At 34.4% G+C, this 25,075-nt stretch overlaps 1 protein-coding gene across 2 annotated transcripts; it reads left to right on the forward strand.

Moving 5' to 3' along the window:
• Window positions 1-372: 372 nt before the first annotated feature.
• On the forward strand, window positions 373-21,826 carry dennd6aa (DENN/MADD domain containing 6Aa). Of its 2 annotated transcripts, none has more exons than XM_058792424.1 (19): window positions 373-706; window positions 1,710-1,748; window positions 1,863-1,905; window positions 9,228-9,340; window positions 9,492-9,572; window positions 12,516-12,621; window positions 13,697-13,776; window positions 13,871-13,930; window positions 14,018-14,073; window positions 14,748-14,870; window positions 16,179-16,274; window positions 17,247-17,341; window positions 17,528-17,593; window positions 17,733-17,797; window positions 17,881-17,970; window positions 18,651-18,704; window positions 18,802-18,911; window positions 19,233-19,410; window positions 21,106-21,826. In XM_058792424.1, exons 1-19 carry the CDS (start codon window positions 503-505, stop codon window positions 21,235-21,237), a joined length of 1,791 nt encoding a protein of 596 aa, XP_058648407.1. In that variant the 5' UTR covers window positions 373-502; the 3' UTR covers window positions 21,238-21,826. The 2 variants fall into 2 exon arrangements, with proteins under 2 accessions (XP_058648407.1, XP_058648408.1); XM_058792425.1 differs by having other exon boundaries at window positions 608-706; window positions 9,492-9,514.
• Window positions 21,827-25,075: the final 3,249 nt, after the last annotated feature.

The following is a 25,075-nucleotide window of genomic DNA, read 5'->3' on the forward strand; positions in this document are numbered from 1 at the left end:
AACATTATTAACAACAGAAAAAAGTAATATAAATTTTAGTGCTATTAAAAAATTACATATTTTCTGTTTTTTTTTTTTTATTTGTTCCTTAAGGCTTTTAAGAAATGTAAGTAATTTAAATGTAAGAAATTTAGTTTGCTAAGAGCATGGTATGGTATGGTATTTTTCTAATAAGATAAATAAATGCATAATACTGTACTTTACATTACAAAATGTCATTCTACACATCAAATTACACATACACATTACACATTACACAATACACATTAGCACATCAAATACACAAATTTTTACCATTCAAACTAATCAACCTAGTAAATAAATACAATGGCTGCGTGCGCGCTCCCGTAAAAGTATTGACCTCACTTATGACGTTGGCACGCTGCTGACGCAAGCTCCGCCCCTTTCACCCTGGACGTGTTTGTATTTACAGCTCAAGTTCCTCCAGCTTTCACCAATAAACCGAGTCCGATCACTCCTGGACCGAACGGAGGGTATCACCATGGCCTTTCAGGGGTCTGAGGGACTGGAAGAACAGATCGAGGAGCTCGAAGATACTCTGAGAGTTTCTCCGGCGGAGGAGATGCCTGTCGATGGGCCTCCAGCGGTAGAGGAGCCGCTACTGCTGCCGTGGGACCGCTTCTCCTCCTGGCTCCACTGCATCTGTGTGGTCGGCTTCGATCTGGAGCTCGGGCAAGCTGTGGAGGTACAGTAGACTGTCATATTTGTACTATTTAAATCATATTGTCTGTTTAGTTGTCATCTGTGAGTTAGCCTGCTAGCCGGCTAACTGTGTGGAAGTCAATGGAAAACCTGCTAGCATCAGTGGCTAACAAAAATAGCTAAGTCATCAAAAATAATGTGTATTAGAAATATTTTCAATAATTGTATGTGTGTATACACACACACACACAGTTATGCTCATAAGTTTACATACCCCTTGCAGAATGTGCAAAATGTTAATGATTGAAACAAAATAAGAGGGATCATGAAAATAGCATGTTATTTGTAATTTAGTACTGTCCTGAATAAGCTATTGCACATAACAGATGTTTACATATACTCCACAAGTTAAAATAATAACTGAATTTATAAAAATGACCCCATTCAAAAGTTTACATACCCTTGAATCTTAATACTATGTGTTGTTTCCTGTCTTTATATTTTGTGATAGTTGTTCATGATGAGTCCCTTGTTTGTCCTGAGCAGTTAAATCCTCCAGCTCCTGAACATTCTTTGGTTTTCCAGCATCTTCTGCATATTTGAACCCTTTCCAACATTGACTATGGTTATGAAATCCATCTTTTCACATGGATGACAATTGAGGGACTCATGCATAATTATTACAAAAGGTGAAAACATGTACTGATGCTCAAGAAGGCCACACAATGCAATGGAGGCTAGATGAGATCTATGCACTCGTCGCATAGATGGGAAATCTCTGTCCTGGTTATTATATTATATTAATAAATGTTTTTGTTATTTTTTATTTCATTGCATTATTTATGAAATTGCAGTCTTATAGTACAGCAGGATATTAGAGCAGTGTAAGCAATACAGTGGTGCATGTTACTGTGTCTGATCTTTTATGTTGTGATCAATATGTCTTGAAGCTTTCAGTAGTTATGAAATATTTGTGCATAAAACATATTTCAATCTATGTGTTTGAAATGTTATAATATATAAATGTTATATTTTTTCTGCTGCAGGTGATTTACCCACACCACTCCAAACTCACTGAAAAAGAGGTATTAAATTTAAATTTAATTTTTTTTTTTTTATATTATCCTGCTGGTTTCAACCATGGATTTAGATGGTCAGTTTTAAAATATTGAGTGGTTTCTTTGTTTTTCTCATTTCAGAAAACAAGTATATGCTATCTGTCATTCCCGGACTCCAATTCAGGTAAATTGCATTTCTTCACTACGGTTTTTTTAAGGTTTCATGGTTCTTCCTGTATCTGTTGTAAATAATAAACACTCGATGCACAGATGTTTGTCAACTGTAGCTTTAAACCTGCATAGCCTAAACTTTTAAAATTTTTGACTGCAGAATGTTCAGTCTTAGATCACACAGTTACGGTAAGCTGAAAGCTGTACAGTACGTTTATTCAGTGATCATGTCAGAAGCATTTTCAGTATCTTTGTATTTTGTAATGCAGTTCACGTTTCTTCTCTGAGTGATCATTAATGTATTTTTGAAGCCTGACATAAATTTAATCACTTTTTATACTATATGTGAGTATTATTAGTGCTCAAAGTGTCTGTGTTGTGATTAAGCAGTGCAGCCATAGTGTATTTTCCTGCGGTTAAGGTTTGATTTAGAGGATTGTAATTCATCTGAGTGAGTACTGTGACCCATGTGTCTTACGCTAATGTGTGTGGGATCAGAGTTTGAACACCACATGCATATTCAGAAAGAAACTCACAGCGTGGGTTGTGGAGTATCTGACTCCTCTGTATTAGAGATATTAATGGACCGTCACTGACTGAGTAGGTCAATATCTGCGATTGCACACTTGTAGTTGCTTCGTAAAAGTGTGTGTTTTGATGTAAATATATCATGTGAGTTCGTTTCTTCTTTGGAACATATTTGGAGAAATGTAGCATTGCATCACTCGCTCACCAATGGATGCTTTGCAGTGAATGGGTGCCGTCAGAATGAGAGTCCAAACAGCTGATAAAAACATCACAATAATCCACACCACTCCAGTCCATCAGTTAATGTCTTGTGAAGCAAAAAGCTATGTGTATGCAAGAAACAAATCCATCATTAAGGCGTTTTTAACATGAAACCGTTGCTTCTGTCTAAAATACAAGTTCATAATGCAAAATAACGCTTCCTTCAGTGAAAAAATTGTCTGGTCTGAATCAGGAGAGAAATGTGCACAGATCAAGCACCGTTTACAAGCCAAAACAGTCCAATTGTAAACAAATATGTGGGTGGTTTTTGATGTGAGACAACAACAGGAGATGTATTTTTCACTGGAGGAGGCATTATTATTATTATTATTTTTCTTTTTTATATAGAAAATTAGTTGCATTTGATGTTAACCGCTTTGCTTATCTCAAACAAAAGTCTTCAGCATTCGTCAATACCGTAAATAGAGCAGTCGGTGTTGTTTTCCACAGTATCAGCTGTGATAAAAATGGCATCTCTGATCTTCACAGATTCAGCTCTGCGTGTTACTTTAGTTTGTAATAAACTTGGGTTATTAATAGCGATGCGGTACAAACAAGGAGGAACAGGATTTGAAGATTACAGGACAGTCCTGTTAATGACGTTGTAAATACGCAGACGCTCTTATTCTGCATGCATGTTTGCGGAGTTCACTCGCCGCTAGTGAATCCACTAGTGAATCTCCTGGTGTGATATTGATCCTGTTCTTGTCTTTCTGAAACTGGAGAACCTGATGTATTAGCAGACATCCTATCCCATCATTCTACTCACTTCAGCTCTCCTACAATACAGTATACTATCCTACAGGATGTAGCATGTCTTGTTGAAAGCGCAAATGTGTATCATATTTTACAAACTCGTAAAGCAAGCTTATCATATACATGTATGTATGTATAAATTGGAATGTGTCCTATATTCATATAATTTGTAATAAATATAATTCATAAATTTTTACAATGATTTACAGAGAAAACGTCATTCAGTGTAGCAATAGTTAATATACCAAAAAAATGTCCATCATGTTTAGAACAAGAATCATTAAATTACATTAAAAGACTCTTTTTAAGGATTACAGTGAAGCCTAAAAATTTGAATTAATTTTATTTTTAAATCTTTACAAATTGTTGCCACCATCCATCAATCCACAACGTTTTACCCATTTGTCAGCAGGAAGTTTTTAATCATTTAAATATAATATATTAAAATAAAATATTTTTTTATATATTTTAATAAGTACTGGTCAGAATAAGTATGTTGTTTCATTTTTACATAAATATATCTCTTACACTGAATGTTGAAGGAACATTATTCTGCCTATATTTTGACTTTTTTTTCACAAAAAATTATATGAAATAATAAATTCGTAATAAATATATATAAAATGTGTGTGTGTGAATAAATTGATTAAAAGTGACACTAAAGATTTCACTCTTAAATAAATGTGTCATGGTTTCCACACAAAAAAAAAACAAAATGAAAGAGCACAACTGTTTTAAGCATGGATAATAATAATAATAATAAATGTTTCTTGAGCAGTGAATCAACATATTAGAATGATTTCTGAAGGATCATGTGAAACTGAAGACTGGAGTAATGATGCTGAAAATGTAGCTTTGATCACAGGAATAAATTACATTTTAAAATATATTAAAATGGAAAACAGCTATTTTAAATTGTTATAATACTTCAAAATATTACTGCTTTTACTAATCAAATAACTTCAGCCAAAATCATACAGACCCATTTTAACTGTAATGTACTTAATGGCATCCATTAACCTTGGTGAAGTGATTTTAATTTATTTAAATTCTTTCTTAATTTTTTTTATTTATTTTTGGGCTTAATAAACTTAGATGAGACATTTATGGTCTGCTTGACAGATGTTGTAGAAAAATCCAGATGTAACCTGCAAATCTGACTCGCCCCTTTTACTAGAGGACATCCAGCTCTCATAGCCCATGATTCAATGTTGCAGTGATTCGCCCAAATTATCACCATTGTCCTGTTTTGAAAAGGCCTCCTCTCTGACATCAGTTTCCCAAAGCCGTTTTCCTCGTGGAGGCCCGGAGTCAGATGGCGGCGTCTGCGGGTCAGGCTGTGCATATGGATATTTGTGGCATGCGTTAGTGTCTTCTCTCGCATGCTGTGGGTGAGGCGACCCACTCACGGCGGGAAAAGCATGCGGGTTGCTGTGGCAACAGAGTTCCTGCCACCCCATGCGATGTGAAGGAGTGAGTCTGTTGAGACATATTATGTGCCATTCGCTCTCTCTCAGCAGCAAAGCAGCCAACTGCGCATTTGTTTCAGTTGTGTTCAGTAAATCTGTGAACATCTTACTCAGAATGATGGGTGAGAATTCATTTATGAAGCGCACGGCTTGTTTATACACTGAAAAAAATATGGTATAGAAACAATTTTCACTCAGAAATTGCTGGTAAAGTTCACAGATAATTACAAAGAATCAGCAAGTAACACACTGAATTAAACTTGACATTTTGAAATGATGTTTTCTTGTAAAACGTAGCCCAAAAAACAATAACTTAATGGAAAATGTTTTGTTTTTTTACAGTGTAGAAAACTGCAAGTACATTGTATTGGAGCTTGTAGTGGGAATATTAATACTTCAATTATGAATCAATTATAAAATAGCAATGTCAGTAGCAATGTTTTGAATAAACATTGAAATGTTAATGGCTGACATCACAAGCATGACTATTTTTGAACAAACCACTTTGTGCTGTACTTTACAGAAAAATGTTTTAGTCTCCCTGTAAAAAAAAAAAAATATATATATATATATATATATTTGTCACATTATTTTAGTATCATTGAGATACTAATATAGTTTTATTAATATTTTGAATCAGTTTTTATTTGTAAATCTTCAGTTTTCATCATTTTATATATATATATATATATATATATATATATATATATATATATATATATATATATATATATTAGTTTTTTATTAATTTGTATTTTAGTTATATGTATAATGCATCAAGTTAAAGTAAATTATAAAATGACAAATGTTGTTGCAACTAGCTGAAATAATTTTTTTTCTATATTTTATTTTATTTTATTTTAGTTAAAGCTGCAGTCTGTAATTTTTTTTAGGTTAAAAATGATCCAAAATCAATTTTTGAGCAAGTGCATAACCAGTGTTTAAAACTATCTCCTTACCTTAGCCCCGATTCACAACGGTTAGCTTATAATAATGTTTTCTAATTTGAGTGGTACGGGTAGGAATTTGTGGGAAATTTGTGTTTATGAAACACATGTGACTGAATTTAGACTATATTCCAGTTTTAAATGTGCATCTGATTACAGATAGCCTACGTGGGATTACACAAGTTTTGTATTTTAAAGAGAACCAGTTCTAAGGAAGAATAATTAGCTTTTTGGGTTAAAAGAATGTCTTTCTATGAAATTCAAATGGTATGACAATTAGAGATTAGACTGTACAGAAATTGAAATCTACATGTAACGCTATAACGCTAATACTCACTACATATACGTAATCACGCAATGCTGATGTTAACATTAACAATTTGAGAACAAAGTATAACAATATTAATTACTGTATTGACCCGAATATAAGACGATGTTTTTTTCTTGGAAATACATCTGAAAAAAGCTGTCGTCTTATATTCGGGGTCTAGACTTTGACATGTCGATAATACACCTACAACAATAGGTGGCGCCAAAAACACATAAAACGAGTGTGCGATGAAATATGTAATGTAATGTGTGATGTAAAGATCGCGAGTGAAAACAAAAGAAAAAGAAAAGCTTACAGCGGCGTGAGTCGTGACTGTCATGTTAGCCTGATGGGAACAAACTTCCTCTGTAAGTGATTTTAAAACATAAGACAGTACCCAGATTTGAAGACTACAATAAGATTTCACTTCTACTGATAATAACATTTTGGTAGGCTACTATGAGATGGATAGCCTAAATGTTGTATAATTCAGATGGGCTTCCTGTTATTTCAATGGTATATCAAAAAGTGTATATTTGTCAATGTCATTGTTGGTACATTTTACCGGTATTATTTACCATACTTTCAAAACAAAAATTAAAATAGGAAAAATATGCAATCTGAAAATAATTTAAGAAAAAAGAGTTTTACAGAGAGAGAGCAAAAAAAAAAAAACAAGGTTTGGTTTTCAAAAAGCCTTTTTCCAAAAGGTACATCTGGAAAAAGGGGGGTCGTCTTATATTCGGGACAATATGGTATTTGCACAGTTTGATGGGATATAAGCTAATCGTTAGATTTAATCACCATTGGTAGCGTGATTTATTATAATGATTTTTTTGCTCAGTTGGTCAGAACAAAAGTGCCAGACTTGTTACTTGTTCAAATAACAATATCCGGTGAAAATTCTTATTTGGGTCATATATTCCAAGATGTAGGCTAGAATCTGTGATTCCTAAGTACAAGATCCACACCGGTGCGGTGACTGGCAGCCACACACACTCCTCAAAACATTAGATTCGTCCGTGCTGGAACCGTGCCAGTGCATGACCCACATAATGAAGGTAATTCTGCAAATAACTGCAATTGCAGGTTTCAAACAGAGATGCCGACAAAGAGGCAAAACTTACAGACTGCAGCTTTAATTTTTATTTTATTTCAACAATTTTTTGAATTGCACTCCGCTGTGGCGACCCCTGATAAAAGGGAGAAAGCTGAAGGAAGAGAGAGATTGTCCCTGATTGGTCAACATTTTTTCTCTGTCTTCAGTGTAATTATCATCCTCTTAAATATAAATGTTGACGTGACAACCATGACTGTTTGTAAACAAGCCATTTTGTGCTATAATTTTCTTTACATTTTTGATAGACCTGATATTAAAAAAAACAAAAAAACAATTAACCTGAAGTGTATCTAGTATGTAAAAAGATATATTTGTCAGCCTATTATTCATCTCTCTTTAGTGTTGTCCATGACAATGCCCCTTTAATTATCATCTTGCATGCAGCCCTAGTTATTGACTGAAACATAATTATTAAATTATCTTCCTGATCATCTTGCGTTTGATTATTTAATTGTTTTTCTAGATCCAGGATGTAACAAGCGTGTAGCTGGACGATGTTCGTTCTCAGAGATGTTCTCAGCAGGATTAGCCTGTAAATGTTGTGTAAATGCTGCTTTTTATAGACTCCCGTGGTGTTGAGGAAAGGGTTAACGAGAGCGTGAGGTAATCCATCAGTCACAGCCCGTAGATAGAGCCAGTAATCCGGTTTCACACTCGCACAAACCACCTTCCTTGTTCCTTGTGGCCCACACACATCACTGTATGTAGAAAAGACCGAAATAGAGACAAACACACACACTGTCCTAGTCTGAACCGGAACAGTCGGTCCATCCTGAAGTCATCAGAAGTGATGGAGGAGTCAGTGCTTCTGTTGTTATTCAGGAATAATCTCCAGATGGTTACTTAATTTATGGATTTTCCATCTGTGTTTAAGTTTTTGTGGATGCCATATCCATGTTACACCACATACAGATTTTTAAAAAATTATTATTAATATAATATTTTAGTATATCATTTATTTATTTATTATTTGAGGTCTGAAGCTTTATTTATAGTGATTTACTGAGTTAATATTTTGATTTATTATAAATAATATAATGCATTTTTTTTTTGTTAATTATTATTATTATTATTTTTTTACATCTGAAGGTTAGTGTTATTCTGTAATTTACTAGAGTTTAAATTATTATATTTTATTATATTATTAATAATATAAATAATACGGTACTGTTATATATTATTTTATTTATTATTTTGTATTTTTTAGACCTGAAGCTTTAATGTTGGTGTGATTCAGTTATATTCTATTCTATTCTATATTTTATATTTTAGTATTAATAATATATTTTATATGCTATGCTATTCTATATTATTTTTTTTTTTAAATATATGGAACTTTGTGTTATTCATAGTGATTCACTGAGAGTTCATATAGTAATTATAAAGACCCCATGACATCAAAATGGACTTTTTCTATTATTGTATTATTATAATTTTTTTTTAAAGAATGTGTTGTTTTTGGTGTTATTTTTGTGTTGGTTTTTGGTAGTGCACTCTGGAAAACAAAAAGGTTGAAATACAAATGTTAAGTTGACACACATTTTAAATGTAATATATTTTCTGGAATATTGGAAATATTCATGGTAATGGAAAAGAAAAATTGATGTAATCGCCCCAATTAACTCTCTCACAACTAAATTTGAAGTTCCTTCATTTGATTTCAAGTGTGGTTTTGCTGTACTGTGGTGCAAATTAAAACCTATTGGCTATTTTGAAATGCAAAAGCACACCAATTTGGTACCGTGGCCTTTATTTCCGAGAAATGATGCACAATAGACTGATTTGTCAGCCTAAATATCGTGGCTGAAGTCAAATGTGTTTTGGAAAAAAACAAGCACATCAGATGAAAACATGGTTTCAATAAAATGTCCTTGATTCATCCGGTGCACGTTTGCGCTGCGTAGTTTTGCAGATAAACGTGAGTGTTTGTGCCTCTGCTCACAGGTTGTCTCGGGGACACACAATTCTGCTTCCGTTTCCGGCAGGCTGCGGGCAGGAAGTCGTCACTCGGATGTTTCCTCGACCACTTCGACCGGGATGCGCCGGTCTGTCTCAAGGTCAGTGCTGAGGACATCAGCATCAACTCATAAGTCATAACTCAGCCTGTTAATGAAGTAAAGACGGCCCTAAACTGAGATACTTCTGCAAATAGTCTGTTGCATGTCATTATTACTAATATGAAATGTGCTTGTTTTCTTCTTTCCCCAGAGAGATCAGGGCTATTACTACGGGTATGTGTACTTCAGACAGGTGCGAGACAAGTCGCTCAAGAGAGGCTATTTTCAGAAGGTACGACCATGATGATTATTCCTCACATGAACCTGAAGTCTCATGTTGATCGGAGAGGTGATGAATTTAAAGTGACTTTTGGTATTTGTTATAACATGCAGATCGCTTCTGGCGGTGCGACAAACAATTCTAGTGAAGCATTTTATGTCTCATCCGCCCAAGAGCTAATTCCTGGCCCTTTAGTGCATATTATAACTTATACAACGTTGGCTACATACACACTACAGCTAAATTTGGTTGCTTAAAGGGAAAGTTTACCCAAAAATGAAAATTCTGACATCATTTACTCACCTGTGTGAATTTCATTCTTCTGCTGAACACAAAAGAAGATATTTTAAAGAGTGTGGGTAAGCAAACAGTTGTTTGTCCCCATTGACTTCCGTCGTATAGAAAAATGTTTTTACCTGAAACCGTGGTCCTCAGTGATTCATGAAATCCAAGTGAACCGCTGCTCTCACTTGAGAGTCAAAAAAGAAGATCAAGGAACACAAAATTAATATTCATGGCTCCTGACGACATATTGAGATCTTATGAAGTGAAACGAATGGTCTGTGCATGAAACTGAACATTATTTACAACATTATTATCTGTAATCCAGAGCCTCAGGCAAATGAATCATCATTCATTGAACTGGTTCTTTTTAGTGAATTGAACATTTGTATGGTTTCTTATGGTTTATGTAAAAAGAGGAGTTGATGAAGACAATTTTATACACTTTTTATATACTTTAGACACATAAATGATCTATGTTTCACATCATTATTAGGTGCTTTAATAATATCATTGCGTATGCGTTACATCATTGCATAATTACATAAACAAACTGGTGAATCGTTTCTTGGATCAGTTCATTGAAACAAACTTTCCAAAATAACTAGTTTGTGGAGAAGAATTATATTTCCCAGTTTGCCTGAGGCTCTGGATTACAGGGAATAATGTTGTAAATAATGTTCATTTTCTTGCACAGACCGATCGTTTCACTTCATAAGACCTCAATATATTGTCAAGAGAAATTGGTATTAATTTTGTCCTACCTGTATAAGCTTTTTTTGACTCTAAAGTGGCGGTAGCCATTGACTTGCATTTTATGAATCACCAAGGACCACAGTTTCAGCTGAAAATCTTTTGTACTGTTCTGCTGAATAATAAAGTCACTTACCTCTTGGATGGCCTGAGGGTGAGTAAATTAACAGAAATGTTTAATTTTTGGGTGAACTATCCCTTTATGAAATACAGTATTTAAATGCGTGTCAGAGTCGTGTCTCTCTTTTGTAGGCGTGATGCAAGAAATCAGAGGGAACGAGGTACATCTTGGCTCAGCGTTGCCAGATCTTGCTAGAAAATACTGCGAACAAGAACAAGCCCATAATAAAGCCAAATATTGAAATTAAGACCAAATTATTGTGACCTGCTCCTGCCTACTTTATTAACTCGATGAACTGGATTGCTTTATAAACCGAGCTCAAACAATAAGCCCAAAGGCGCTTATAATAAATGAACATGGCAACACTTCAAAAGCATGCCCTTCAAAGCAGCTTTCCCAAACATAAACAAAACGGTCAACGGTGGTGTGGTTAAAATTGCTCCATGGTAACTTTAATATTAATTTGGTCAAAAATAGTGGATGGCACAATTTTGGGTGAGTTCTGTTCCATAAACACACAAAACGATAATTTAAGGGATTCACTCTTGTTTTTAAATGTGTGTGTATTTGCCTATTATGTTCCTGTCTTCCGCTCTGATTGGTCGAGTGGTGTGTTGTAGTGATTTCAGCAAAGTCGAGTGGTGTTTTTAGACAGTAAGGAGATTTAAATGGTTTTTGGCTTTGTTTTGGTTCCCATGTCCTTGCATTAAAACTGAAAATCGCCCCCAGCTAAGATGAAGCGCTGCACTGAACAAGTCCCAACACTGCATCACCGCAACAGAAGTGTGAGTCTGATCTATCACCAGCGAACGTTGTTCACACCCTAAAAATAGAGGCGGAGATTAGAGGGGAGATCTGGAACTTTTTAAGAGCCTTTAATTCTCGTTATTTTTGAAGACTGCGAGTATTTCGACACCTAAACGCTTTGACACTGGAGCTTTCTGGGGCTTTTGCTGCCCTGCAGCTTCTTATGCAATTCTTGAGGTGATTCACTGCGCTTCAATAAAACGTTGCGGTTTGTGACATGAACAAACACAACCCGGATTGTTTTCTTTACTAACAGAACCATGTTGGTTACTCTAGTTTCTTTACCACTCCATACTGGTTTCAGATGCATTTGTGCAAGCATGAAAAATGTTAATTTGATCGTTAATCCCATAAAGCCTATGCATATTTGATGCGCAAAATTCTAATGATCAACATGATCTAAACTTTTCTGAAAAACCTGTTGCACACAATTTTGAGCAATTTTTATTTATTGCATTGCATTATGTTTATCAAACTAAGCATTTATATTGGGAGGTACAGAGTGACAACTGATATTTATATAATTTTATGTAAGTAGGTAGTCTGCTATACTGTTATAAAGATCCCATTTATTTACATTAGAAGTATCAGAATTTCATCACTCTTTGGCCATATAAATATCAGCATCTGCACTGAATTGCATATTTTTGGTCAACTGTTTTTCATCCATATTTTTACTTGTATCATACTATATGAGCCATAAAAACCTGATGTAACAAATGTGATACTCAGTAAAAATACATAGGCCAACTTCAGAAATGACAAAAATCACCATTAATGTATCATAAAGGTACTTAATGCACCTTATTTGAATGTATATCAGTGTGAATGTACTACGTAGTATCTGTTTTCTGTGCTATGGAAGATAAAGATCATAGCTGAATTATTCCTTTAAGAATCTGTCTGTTGTTTTGGCCTGGATCTCGAGAGGATTTTTGAGCTTCATGACATTTCTCTCATCGTGTATGTTTGTGTGTGCTTCTCTCCTCCAGTCTCTGGTCCTCATCAGCAAGCTGCCCTACGTGACCTTTTTCCACTCTTTGCTGAAGCTCATCGCCCCAGAATACTTTGAGAAACAGGAGCCGTGTTTAGAGGCCGGTGAGTCCTGAAAGCTTGGACTACAGACTGTAAAACCAACAGTTATGATGATAACAATTAGAGGTGTTTGCTAAAGCAAGCTTCATTACTACTGTGGCTCACATGTAAGGTTAGGAACCTTTAATTTCCTTTTCTAATTGGAAAACTCTGGCAGCCACACTCACCGACACTCACTTCCCAGCCATATCTTGGCAACTGCATAGCAACAAACAACAACTCGGAACGCCTTAGCAACTGCATAGCAACATACAACAACTCAGAACCTTTTAGCAACTGCATAGCAACATGCAACAACTCCGAACACCTTAGCAACCACATAGCAACAAACAACTCAGAACACCTTAGCAACTGCATAGCAACATGCAACAAAACTCAGAACACCTTAGCAACCCCATAGCAACATGAAACAACTCAGAACACCTTAGCAACTGCATAATAACTTAGCAACTTCCTAACACCTTAGCAACTGCGTAGCAACATGTGACAACAACTCGGAACACCTTAGCAACAGCATAATAACTTAGCAACTGCGTAGCAACATGCAACAATGACTCACAACTCCTTAGCAACTGCGTAACACCTTACCAACTGCATAGTAACATTTAACAAAAACTCAGAACACCACACAGCTACTACATAATAACTTAGCAACTGCGTAACATCTTGCCAACTGCGTAGCAACATGTAACAACAACTCAGTACACTTTAGCAAATGTATAATAACTTGGCAACTGCGTAACACCTTAGCAACTCCCTAGCAACTGTGTAACACCTTACCAACTGCATAGTAACATTTAACAAAAACTCAGAACACCACACAGCTACTGCATAATAACTTAGCAACTGTGTAACACCTTAGCAACTGTGTCGCAACATGTAACAAAGAGCTCAGAATATCTTCGTAACTACATAGCAACATTCCTCCATTATAAAATTGTATGTTCTATATATATCTTGTTTTTTGCTGAAATCTATGTATTGGTGATATTGGATTGATGTCGCTTTGGAAAAAAGCGTCTGCTAAATGACTCAATGTAAATGTAAATGATGAATGTGTTTTGTTTTTGTGTTGAAGCATGTAATGACATTGACCGCTGGCCCACGCCGTGTCCGGGGAAGATCCTCACGCTCCCCATCATGGGTGTGGTCATGAAGGTAACTGTTTTTTCTTTCTTTGTAAGATATCAGCTCAGTGTGTGTGAATATCCATAGCACTTCATTAACGGCCACTGCTGTCTGCTTTCCTCAGCTGCGCATCCCTACGTGTTACGACAAGCCTGGAACGTCTCAGCTCGTCCAGTCCGCACCGGTATGAACCGCACGCTGCCGATGTGTCATGTTCACTGGGGTCACATCAGTTTGCTCTCATGTAATGAGTCTAATCTTTCATTCACAGAGTGACAGTCTGGTGTCCATCGTTCTGCCCACCGTCCATGAAGTGGATCTCTTCAGGTAAAGCACGTTTGTTGTGTGCTAGTGTGACTGGTACATATTGTACTATATGTCATAGTTGGGCTGCATTTGTTTATTGCTTGTCCTCTGGGGCCTCCTGTTGGTGGCTGAGAAAAGTGCAACTTGTTCACACTAGAAGTCTCTTCTGCTCACCAAGGTTGTATTTATTTAATCAAAAATACAGTAAAAACAGTAATATTGTGAAAAAAGTTTTACGATTTAATAAAAGTGTTTTCTATGAGAATAGGTTTTAAAATGTAATTTATTCCTGTGATCAAAGCTGCATTTTCAGCATCATTACTCCAGTCTTCAGTGTCACGTGATCCTTCAGAAATCATTCTAATATGCAGATTTGCTGCTCAAGAAACATTTCCGATTATAATCAAAGTTGAAAACAGTTGTGCTGCTTCATATTTTGTGGACATCGTGATGCTTTTTGTTTATTAGGTTTCTTTGATGAATAGAAAGATCAAAAGAACATTTTAAATGTCCTTACTGTCATGTTTTATCGATTTAATGCATAAAAGCATTCATTTCAATCTCTAACTTTTGAACTTCAGTGTATTGGTCATAAATTGTTTACTACGACTCCAAATTTCACACATGGTGTTGAAAAAAACAAAACCTGTTAATTTCCATTTTCCATAATGTTTTCGTTGTTTCTTACGTTGCAGGTGTTTCCATCCAGTGTTTTTTCATATTCAGATGTTATGGGAGCTCGTGTTGCTCGGTGAAGCGTTGGTGGTCATGGCTCCTTCACCGGCAGAATCTTCAGACACTGTGTTGGCATTGGTCAGGTACGGCAAATAATAAAGTATAAAGCCATGTAAGCCATGAGAGATGGTGTTATAGTGATTTTAACTCTTTTTAGACTGTTAAAATCACTGTAACGTGTGGCCTCTTCTAGCTGGCGTTTGTAAAACAGTGCTTCGATTTTGAATAAATAATCACTATTGATAATTAATGGAATAAGTAGGGTTATTCTATAGAACTAACATCATCAAAATATTTTCTTTATTTGAAATAAACTAACTGAAATTTAAATTTAAAAAAAAAAACGTTGTTGAACTAGTAACATTTCTTGTTTTAATTTAGTTTAAATTGATACACTAATATAAATAAAATTGAAAAGAAATATCATTAAATGAAAGAATAAAAACTAAAAATGACAAAAACAGAACTAAATTACTAAATATATACAATATATGCACAAAAAACTGATTCAAAATATTAATAAAGCTAAAAAAACAAAATAGTGTATCATTGCTACTAAAACAACACTAGGAATACATCATTATTGTGTTATTATTGTTTATATGGTATAGAATTCAATTGCTTTGCTGTTTCACAATCCATCCAGTCATATTTTAGAGCTGAATCTCCTTTTTTTCCCCTTAAGATGTAATTTGAAATGATCACATCTCTGTATGCCTGCAGCTGTCTAGTATTTGATATGACAGTAAATGTTTGCCTAGAGTTGTTGATGACTTTACTCTGCATTGAAAATGCAGGATGAAACTTGTTTCTTTTAAATTATCAACATGTTTCTCTCTGATTGCACATTAAATGTTTTTAGAAATGCAAATTGGCGAGTGAACGCTAGACGTGCACAGAATTCAAACAACCGTCATTCATCAGTCCTTCCTTTTGTGTGTTTATTCAATTTGAATAATTGGATAATGCTGTCAGCTGATAATAGAAATATATTGCATTTTAACGCAGCTCTGTTATTTAAATCCATTCCAAAGAATTCTGCAGATTTTTCCTTCCGAAACCGTGCTAAAAAGTCTAAATTCAGTGAGCATCCAAGCACAAGGGGTGTAACGCAGTACTGAACAGCAGACAGATCGTGTTTTCTGGCTCTGTGTTGCTGAGTTTCTGGAAGCTGAATGTTTCCAGAGTCACATGCTGTGGTCGACCTTGAAGAAGGGCAGCTAGATAACTCAGAAGTCGCATGATGTGTGTGATATAGAGACTCCAGAGACACTGTTATGCACCAAACATACTCGGTGTTTAACGTGAGCAGAATATTCTTTACCAGTAAAAGAGCAGATGCTGACTTCTAGATCACTTTCTAAAAATCCAAACCCTCTGTCTCTGTGCAGTTGTATCTCTCCTCTGCGCTACTGCAGTGATTTCCGGCCGTACTTCACCATTCATGACAGTGAGTTTAAGGAATACACCACTCGAACGCAAGCTCCGTAAGTAAACCATGTGTAAAAGATCTCATATGTGACCCTGGACCACAAAACCAGTCTTAAGTCTCTGGGGTATATTTGTAGCAATAGCCAAAAATACATTGTATGGGTCAAAATTATAGATTTTCCTTTTATGCCAAAAATCATTAGGATATTAAGTAAAGATCATATTCCATGAAGATATTTTGTAAATTTACTACTGTAAATATATCAAAACATAGTTTTTGATTAGTAATATGCATTGCTAAGAATTCATTTGGACAACTTTAAAGGCGATTTTCTCGATATTTTGATATTTTGCACCCTCAGATTCCAGATTTTCAAATAGCTGTATCTCGGCCAAATATTGTCCAATCCTAACAAACCATACATCAATGGAAAGCTTATTTATTCAGCTTTCAGATAATGTATTAATCTCATTTTCAAAAAATTGACACTTAAGACTGGTTTTGTGGTCCAGGGTCACATATGTGTGAAGTTCAGCCCTTTTTATATACAGTTGGGTTTATATGTATTCAGTGACGAAATATTCATTTTATATTCTATTAATAATAAAAGTAATTATATTAATATAATTTGAGTCTATTTTAGATATACAAATTATATTTATATTATATTAGTTTATTAATATATTTAATATACTGTACTAAATATTGTAATTAATATTACAATAATATTTTATTGTAATGTAATTTATTGTATTATATTTTATTTTAGTATATAATGAAACTATAAAATGTGTAGTAGTGTGTATTTCCTGTGTGTGTGTAGACAGGTGTGTAATATTTAGTTTCTCGTTCTTTTGACCTGCAAACGCAGCGTGTAATTCAATCAGTGTCACGATTAATGATTGAATGACAGATGAGATGCTGTTCTGCGTTCAGATCGATGGATGAGGATATTTCTGGAGTTCAGACAGGAAGTGTTTGTGACACTCTCACTGGCTCTCTCTTAACCGTACGTGTTTTTCTGCAGGCCTTCAGTCATTCTGGGAGTTACGAACCCATTTTTCGCCAAAACTCTCCAGCACTGGCCTCACATCATCCGCATCGGAGACATGAAGCAAGCAGGTGACCTTTAAATAGCCATTAATTGCATGTATTATTAGACTATGATTTATTTGAGGAATATTATGACTCTCAAAAGTTTATATTAGCCGTAATACAAATGTAAATATCTTAATTTATTATTAAAGATCATTGTTGGTCATTGAACATGCTTTATTCTTTATTATAACATCATCGTTTTTTTTAAAGGAGAGATGGCCAAACAAATGAAAGTGAAGAAACTAAAAAATCTGAAGACTTTGGACTCAAAACCTGGTGAGACTGATTTAGTACTCATAATATCAGAAGTACCATTAAATCTAGTCTCTTACTGATAAACTCCAAACTGTAAAAGCAAATAAAGGAGCGTTTGTTAGAGTATCTGAAGGATTATTGGTGTCGTGTCTGGTCTCAGGTGTTTACACTGCATATAAACCGTTCCTGAACAAAGACGAGGACATTATCAAGCAGCTGCAGAAGGTGAGTGTCTCTCCGGGGGACTATATCACTGCTAAAACATTCAAGCACATCTATTAATTCAGTATTTTTGCGGTGAACATCAGGGAGTCCAGCAGAAGCGTCCTTCAGCGGCCCAGAATGCAATTCTGCGTCGATATTTCCTGGAACTTACGCAGAGTTTCATCATTCCACTGGTAGGAACGTTTCTTCGTATGCAAAACCAATCACACGACGCCGTTTACATGTGCCACAGTGTGTCCTGAACAGTGTTAATGTTAACTAATACGGTTAAAATCGCTATTGTTAATTGAAATTAGGGTTGCAAAAAGGTGGAAAATTTCCAGGAAATTTCAGAAACATTCCAGAAATGTTAGAAAATTTCCAGGATTTTTTGGAATCTTCCGGGGATTTTTGGAAAGTTTTCATAAATTTGCCAGAAATGTTCCACCCCTTTGCAACCCTAATTGAAATAAAGCTGAAATAAAATAAAATATAAATATTGCATACATTTTTTTTTTTTAAACGTTAACAAAATTTAGTAATGTTGCCTTTGCAACTATATGAAATATGTACTCAAATTACAAAAAAATAAACCTGAAATGGAAATAAAGCTAGATATAAATATTTAAAACAGCATACAAAAAGCACATAACAAAATTATTCAAATGAAAATGAAAACTGCAAATATAAATATTAAAAATTAAAAAACTAAATACTGTAATAATATATAAATAATGGTAAAATAACACTGTTATTCTGAATACCTTGAAGACATGATAAATGCATGCTAAAGTAATAAAGTCTCATGCTTTAAATTCCAGACAATAAATTGAGGATATAATGTTATAATTATTTGTATATGGTTGAATTGCAGGAGCGTTATGTGGCCAGTCTGATGCCTTTACAGAAGAGCATCTCTCCCTGGAAAGTAAGACAGATTTCTCTTTTCCAGATATTTTCCTTTGAAATGAATAGATTTTGAAACTTCTGTATGAATACTCACAATTTCTTCTCTCATTTCCCAGAGTCCCCCGCAGCTTCGGCCGTTCAACCAGGAGGAGTTTATGAAAACGCTGGAGAAGGCCGGACCTCAGCTCACCTCACGACTCAAAGGAGACTGGATTGGCCTCTACAGGTACAGATTTGTATAATAATTATTATAGTAGTATAGTAGAATATCATTGTTTTTGCCTAAATATTCGACATGGATGATAATCAGCATATTAGAATGATTTCTGAAGGATCATGTGACACTGAAGACTGGAGTAATGATGCTGAAAATTCAGCTTTGATCACAGGAATAAATTACATTTTACAATATATTAAAATAGATAACAGCCATTTCAAATTGTAATAATATTTCTCAATATTGGTCTTTTTACTGTATTTTGGAGCACATAAATGCAGCCTTGGTGAGCAGAAGAGACTTTAATGTTTCCAAACTTGACTCGCACAGGCAATTCCTGAGGTCTCCAAACTTTGACGGCTGGTTCAGGAACCGCAGGAAGGAGATGATGCAGAAGCTGGAAGCTCTTCATCTGGAGGCACTGTGCGAGGAAGACCTGCAGCTGCGGATACAGAAACACACGGAGGTGGAGACGGTCGACCTGGTGCTCAAACTCAAGGAGAAACTGGTGAGTACTGCACTCATTCTGTGTGCTTTAAAGGAATGGTTCACCTAAAAATGAAAATCTGCTGAAAATGTGCTCACCCTCAGGTCATCCAAGATGTAGATGAGTTTGTTTCTTCATCAGATTTGGAGAAATGTAACATTGCAGCACTTGCTCAGCAATGGATGCTCTGCAGTGAATGGGTGCCGTCAGAATGAGAGTCCAAACAGCTGATAAAACATCACAATAATGTTAAATGACTCCAAATCTGATGAAGAAACAAGCTCATCTATATGTTGGATGGCTTTTGATTTGACAGATCATGTGATTGGTGTGCCGTTTAGTCCAGATATCCAATCTCATTGCACACTATCTAAAATATTGTTTTGAAATGTCTGAGGCAAAATCTGACTTGGTAAAATTACTTCCCAGAATCCAAATGCAAGATAACATTTCTTTTTGCATTTAATATGTAGGAAAAAAAGTCTTGCATGCATGCCTGGTTGTTTCAACGTTTTATTATTTAATAACTGATATTTTACTCCAGTTTCACGGGAAACTGCGCTTTGTTTGCAATATTTTATGCGATATTCCAATTTAATTCACAACTTTGTTTGGAAAAATAGCTATTTTCACATGCAATGGTGAATAGACTATTTTCACTCAGAAATTGCTATTAAATTTCTCACATAATTACAAAGAAACGGCAAAGAACATTGAATTAAATGTGAAATTTTGTAGTAGAAAGGCTGAAAAATGTATTTTCTTGTAAAACGCTTAAAAATCTTTGTTTACACTTTTTACATTTTTATTTTACAGTTTCACTCAGAAGTTGCTTGTAAATTTCACAAAGAAACTGCAAGTCACTGAATTAAACAAAATTTTAAAGTTATATAAAATGTGTGGGAAATAATTTCGCTCAAATTGGTAGTAAATTTCACAATTAATTACAAAGAAACGGCAAGTAACACAGTGAATTAAACCTGAACATTTTGAAGTAGAAAGACTGAAAATAGTATTTTCCTGTAAAATGTACACCAAAAATCTTTGTTTACAGTTTGGAAAAATCTTTTTTTACAGTGTTGGAAACAATTTCACTCAGAAATTGCTAGTAAATTTCACAAATAATTACAAAGAAAAGGCAAGTAACACATTGAATTAACCCTCTAAGCGCCAAAGTCGCAAAATTGCGACAAGACGTCATACTTAAACCTGAACATTTTGAAGCAGAATTTTAAAATTTTTTTTATACATAATTCAGTAATCTTTGTTTATAAAAAAAGAAATAGTGTAGGAAACAACTTCGCTCAGATTGATAGTAAATTTCACAATTAATTACAAAGAAAAGGCAAGTAACACATTGAATTAAACCTGACAATTTTGAGGTAGAAAGACTGAAGTTTTTATTTTTATTTATTTATGTTTTTTGTAAAACGTGCTTCAGTAATCTTTGTTTGACTTGTAAAAAATTCAGAAAAAAATTTACAGTGTAGGAAACGGTTTCACTCAGAAATTACTACTAAATTTCAGTTACAAAGAAAGGCAATTAATTGAATTAAATGTGAAATTTTTAACTAAAAATGACTGAAATTGAATTTTCTTATAAACTTAACTCCAATAATCTTTGTTTTATTTACAACTTTGAAAATCATTTCTACAGTGTGTACGCTGATTGTGTAAATATGCATTTCACTGTTGCTTTTCCATCTTGTGTCTCAGACTCAGGCCGAGAAAGATCAGCTTCCTGTCAAAACAGGAACTCTACCCAAACTGCAGGCTCATATCGAGAGCATCATCCTGTCTCTTCCAGAGGACCTGCAGGGCATCTTACACAAACCGCCGAGCCCCTGACCCTCAGCCAGCACTGACAGACCAGAGCAGAGCGGACGGGGTTAACGGACACGACCCGCCGGACTTCCACGCGTGTGCCGCATTTCTGCTGGATCCTCCTCAAGTGCACTTGTTGCTGCAGATCTGCTGCCCTTGAACGGACAATGCTGGCATTGCCAAAACCGCACAGGAAGTGACTGCGCCCGAGCTCGAGAGGTGCGAATGATGGCAGAATGACACACGTGTCACGGACACATTCTGAGTCTTTATGCTGTACGTCTCACCGTGTGAGATTAACATTCCCTTCGCTTTTAAACATGAAGAGGCTGTCAGGGAACAGAGATCTGGGTCTGAATGGAGATCTGTGAATGATTGTGCTGTGACACCCGAACGTCTGGAGGAAGAACATCAAATCTGCTTCATAAGATCGAGTCCAGCGACTCTCATGAAACCTGTCAAGAGCATGCCCAGGTCATATTTCACCCCAAAATGAGGAAATTATATTTTGCATAAAAAAAATGAAACCTACTATATATTAACACAGTGGCATTGGTTTTGCTATAATCAGGTCATTTCACCTGAGCTTCAGGGGTATGTGTATATATATATATATATATATATATATATATATATATATATATATATATATATATATATATATACATACATACATACATACATACATACATACACACACACACACACACACACACACACACACACACACACACAGTATGTATATATGCGTGTGTGTGATATACACAGTGTGTATATATAATAATTATGATAATTCTCATTATTACATAATTTAATGTAAAAAAAAAAAAAACCCAGCACAATTACTAAAATAATATTTAACAATTTAATACTTCACAATGTAAATTCTGTCAAAATGGAATTTGTTGCATTGTTTCATTATAGTTATGAAATTGTATATTTTCATGGTAATTAATCACAAAAATTTACCAGAGTTTTCAATTAATTATTTTTTTCATTGTATTAAAATTTAATTAAAATTGCATTTTTTTTACATTGTGGTATTTGCATGATAATTAAACACATTTTCCAAGTTATCATTACTATAATGCAACAAATCTCATTTTGACGTATTACAGAATGACATATATTGAAGTATTAAATTGTGAAATATTATTTCAATAATTGTTTTGCCTTTTTTTAAATCAAGTTACGATGCAGTAATGAGAACTGTCATGGATAATGAGAATAAGAAGTATTCAATTGGTAAATATTTCGTTTTTTTTTTTCTTTTTAAAGCAAGTTATAATGCAATGAATTATCATGGATACAGAGAATAAGAAAATGTCAAATCCTTAAAATCATAACGGCTCTCAAAATGGGCTTTTATTTATGCAATATCTTTTCAATTATATTTTGGGGGCGAAGTATTCCCTGGAAATGTTTTTGTCAGCCATGTTTTGAATCATGTTCACTGATGTAATATTGCAATAACGGGTCTGTTTTACAGAGACCGATACTACTAACCTATAACTGATGATGAAGAGACACTAGTGTGAATATATTTCAACTTTACGAGCTCAATAAGCACATTATTGCAGGTGTCTGGCAGTAATTAACTCTCATAATGAAGGCAAACCCAGCAAAGACCAGTGCAGTTTTATATATGTATTTATTTTTATTTTAACTCATAAACTGACTAACCACAAAAGGGAAAATAACCATCGTCTTTTCCACTGACCTGACCTGAAACAACTAGTGTAGTTATTTTATCATCAGTGCCGATGCATTGATTGTGGTCTTCCTTCGATTCCAATATCGTATACACATCGTCATTCAGAAAATGATACTGTACTGTATACTTGCACACAATATAGTCTTCAAATACACACGCTTGAGCTATAGAGGTGAAAATGTTTTTTTTTGCAGTTTCTCGTGCCTTTCGTTTTCTGATTAGTTTGATTTGAATGATTTTGCATATCTTTTAGGACCAATTGTGTGGTTTTGCAATGCTTTAATGTCACGTGACGGGATAAAATGCATTTTAAATGATTGTTTGACCTTGAGAAAGAGCTTGTTGCACTTTATCTGTCGGATGTGTTGAGCAACAGAAGACTGTATTCTAGGTGTTTCTATTCAAAATGTGCATAACCATGGCTTATAAAACACATTTCATAGCTTGTGCTTCACAGCTGGTCATATTCCATGAAGGAAATGCATGTTGGATATTTAAAGATGGAAATGCAACCTTTCTGTTGGTGCCTTGAGCTTGAAAGACAAACCGGTGAACGACCAAAGACCGTCACGCTATCTAATCCATATGAATGCTTTATTATATAGGATGCTGGTTCTGTTTTGTCACAGCAGAGAATCATGGGACGCCTTACGGATGTAGTTTCTATCATGCACATGGTGCAAACCTGTGAACACTGGTTGTTGGGCAACCTTTGGTGTTTTATATTTGAAGAACAACCTATTTTAACATGATTGAATTTTATAGAGGTATATTCTAATACACAAATAACGAATAGCTTTTGACACGATGCCTGTTTGTTATACTGATGGATATTTTCTAACATCTGTATTTTTGATCTGCTCATTTATATCGGTAGTTACTGTACAGGATGTTTTATTTGTTGCTGTGGTGATTATTATAGAATGATATAAATGGAAAAGTAAGATTTTTGTAAACCAAATAACCATGTACACCGAACCACAGTTAGATGTTTCAGCATAAACAATATTTTTCTATCAAACCATTAACCACTAATGTTTTTCCCCTCTAACCATATTCCACACAGTAGCTTTTCAATAGAATGTATTTCATTGTTCTGTTACCATCATGAAGAACAAGTTTTTTTTTTTTTCCAGGTGTAAATAAATGTCAATAATGGAGCTGTGTTGGGCATAAATCTGTTTCTGTTCCATTGCCTCTTCATTCTAGTATCTATTTAATTTTAATATTCTAGTGTAGAAATCACTCAAAATTATATTATTTGTGTCATAAATTATATAATTTATTTATATTATTTATTACAAAAAAATATAATTTTGAGTGATTTCTACACTCAAAATTATATTATTTTTGTAATAAATGTTTGGTTGTACACTGAAAAATTGTTACCACAGTAAAACAATTGTAATTATTTTCTTATTATTGTAGGTATATTTTAATAATTTTAATAATTTAATTATTTTGTAAATAAACACACAATGTATTTAAGGTATTTGTAAGCAGACATGTACATTAGTACCCAAAAATAAGCCAAAATTGATAAAATATTAATTCTAAATTTTACTGTTGTCATGAAAAAATGAAACTGTTGAAATGAAACAATATTGTCAATATTGTTATATTTTACAGAGAAATCCGAAACAGAACTGGTGTGCATCTCCAAGAAACAGCTGTGTTTCGTTAGTGAAGGAATCTGCAGCTTTAAACGATTCGGAGAGTCAGCGATTAATAACCCATTCATATCTACAGTCATTTGCTTCGTTACTGAATGAATGAATGACGCGACGCTTCGTTCATTAAGACAGTGACTTGCCGCCAGCTACTGGCAATTTTAGTTTAAAATCTACAAGCATTACTTCATTTTGCCATCATTTATTGCTTTATTATATTAAAAATACACTTAATGGAATGTTAAGAATATGACATAAAGGATGACATACAATTAATAAGGCTAGAAAAACTTTGCCTCTATAAAAGGTAAAAAATGCACCTGTAAATCAATTTAAGGGGCAAATATTCTGTTGTCATCTTTTTAAAAACTCGCGCTTGAACCATTTTGCACAAAAATTGAAGAAAATTTGCATAAATGTTTGGATTTAGATTAGAAAAATTGTACAATGATCATTGTTCACACAGTAAAACTTACTG

This window comes from Onychostoma macrolepis, chromosome 11, assembly GCF_012432095.1.
Source record: "Onychostoma macrolepis isolate SWU-2019 chromosome 11, ASM1243209v1, whole genome shotgun sequence".
Taxonomy (NCBI): Eukaryota; Metazoa; Chordata; class Actinopteri; order Cypriniformes; family Cyprinidae; genus Onychostoma; species Onychostoma macrolepis.

Coding starts and splice junctions, on each gene's coding strand:
- dennd6aa (XM_058792424.1), top strand. CDS start 503: ATGGCCTTTCAGGGGTCTGAGGGACTGGAAGAACAGATCGAGGAGCTC. Junction 14,074..14,747: donor CATGAAGTGGATCTCTTCAG/GTAAAGCACGTT, acceptor CTTACGTTGCAG/GTGTTTCCATCCAGTGTTTT. Junction 18,912..19,232: donor GACTGGATTGGCCTCTACAG/GTACAGATTTGT, acceptor TGACTCGCACAG/GCAATTCCTGAGGTCTCCAA.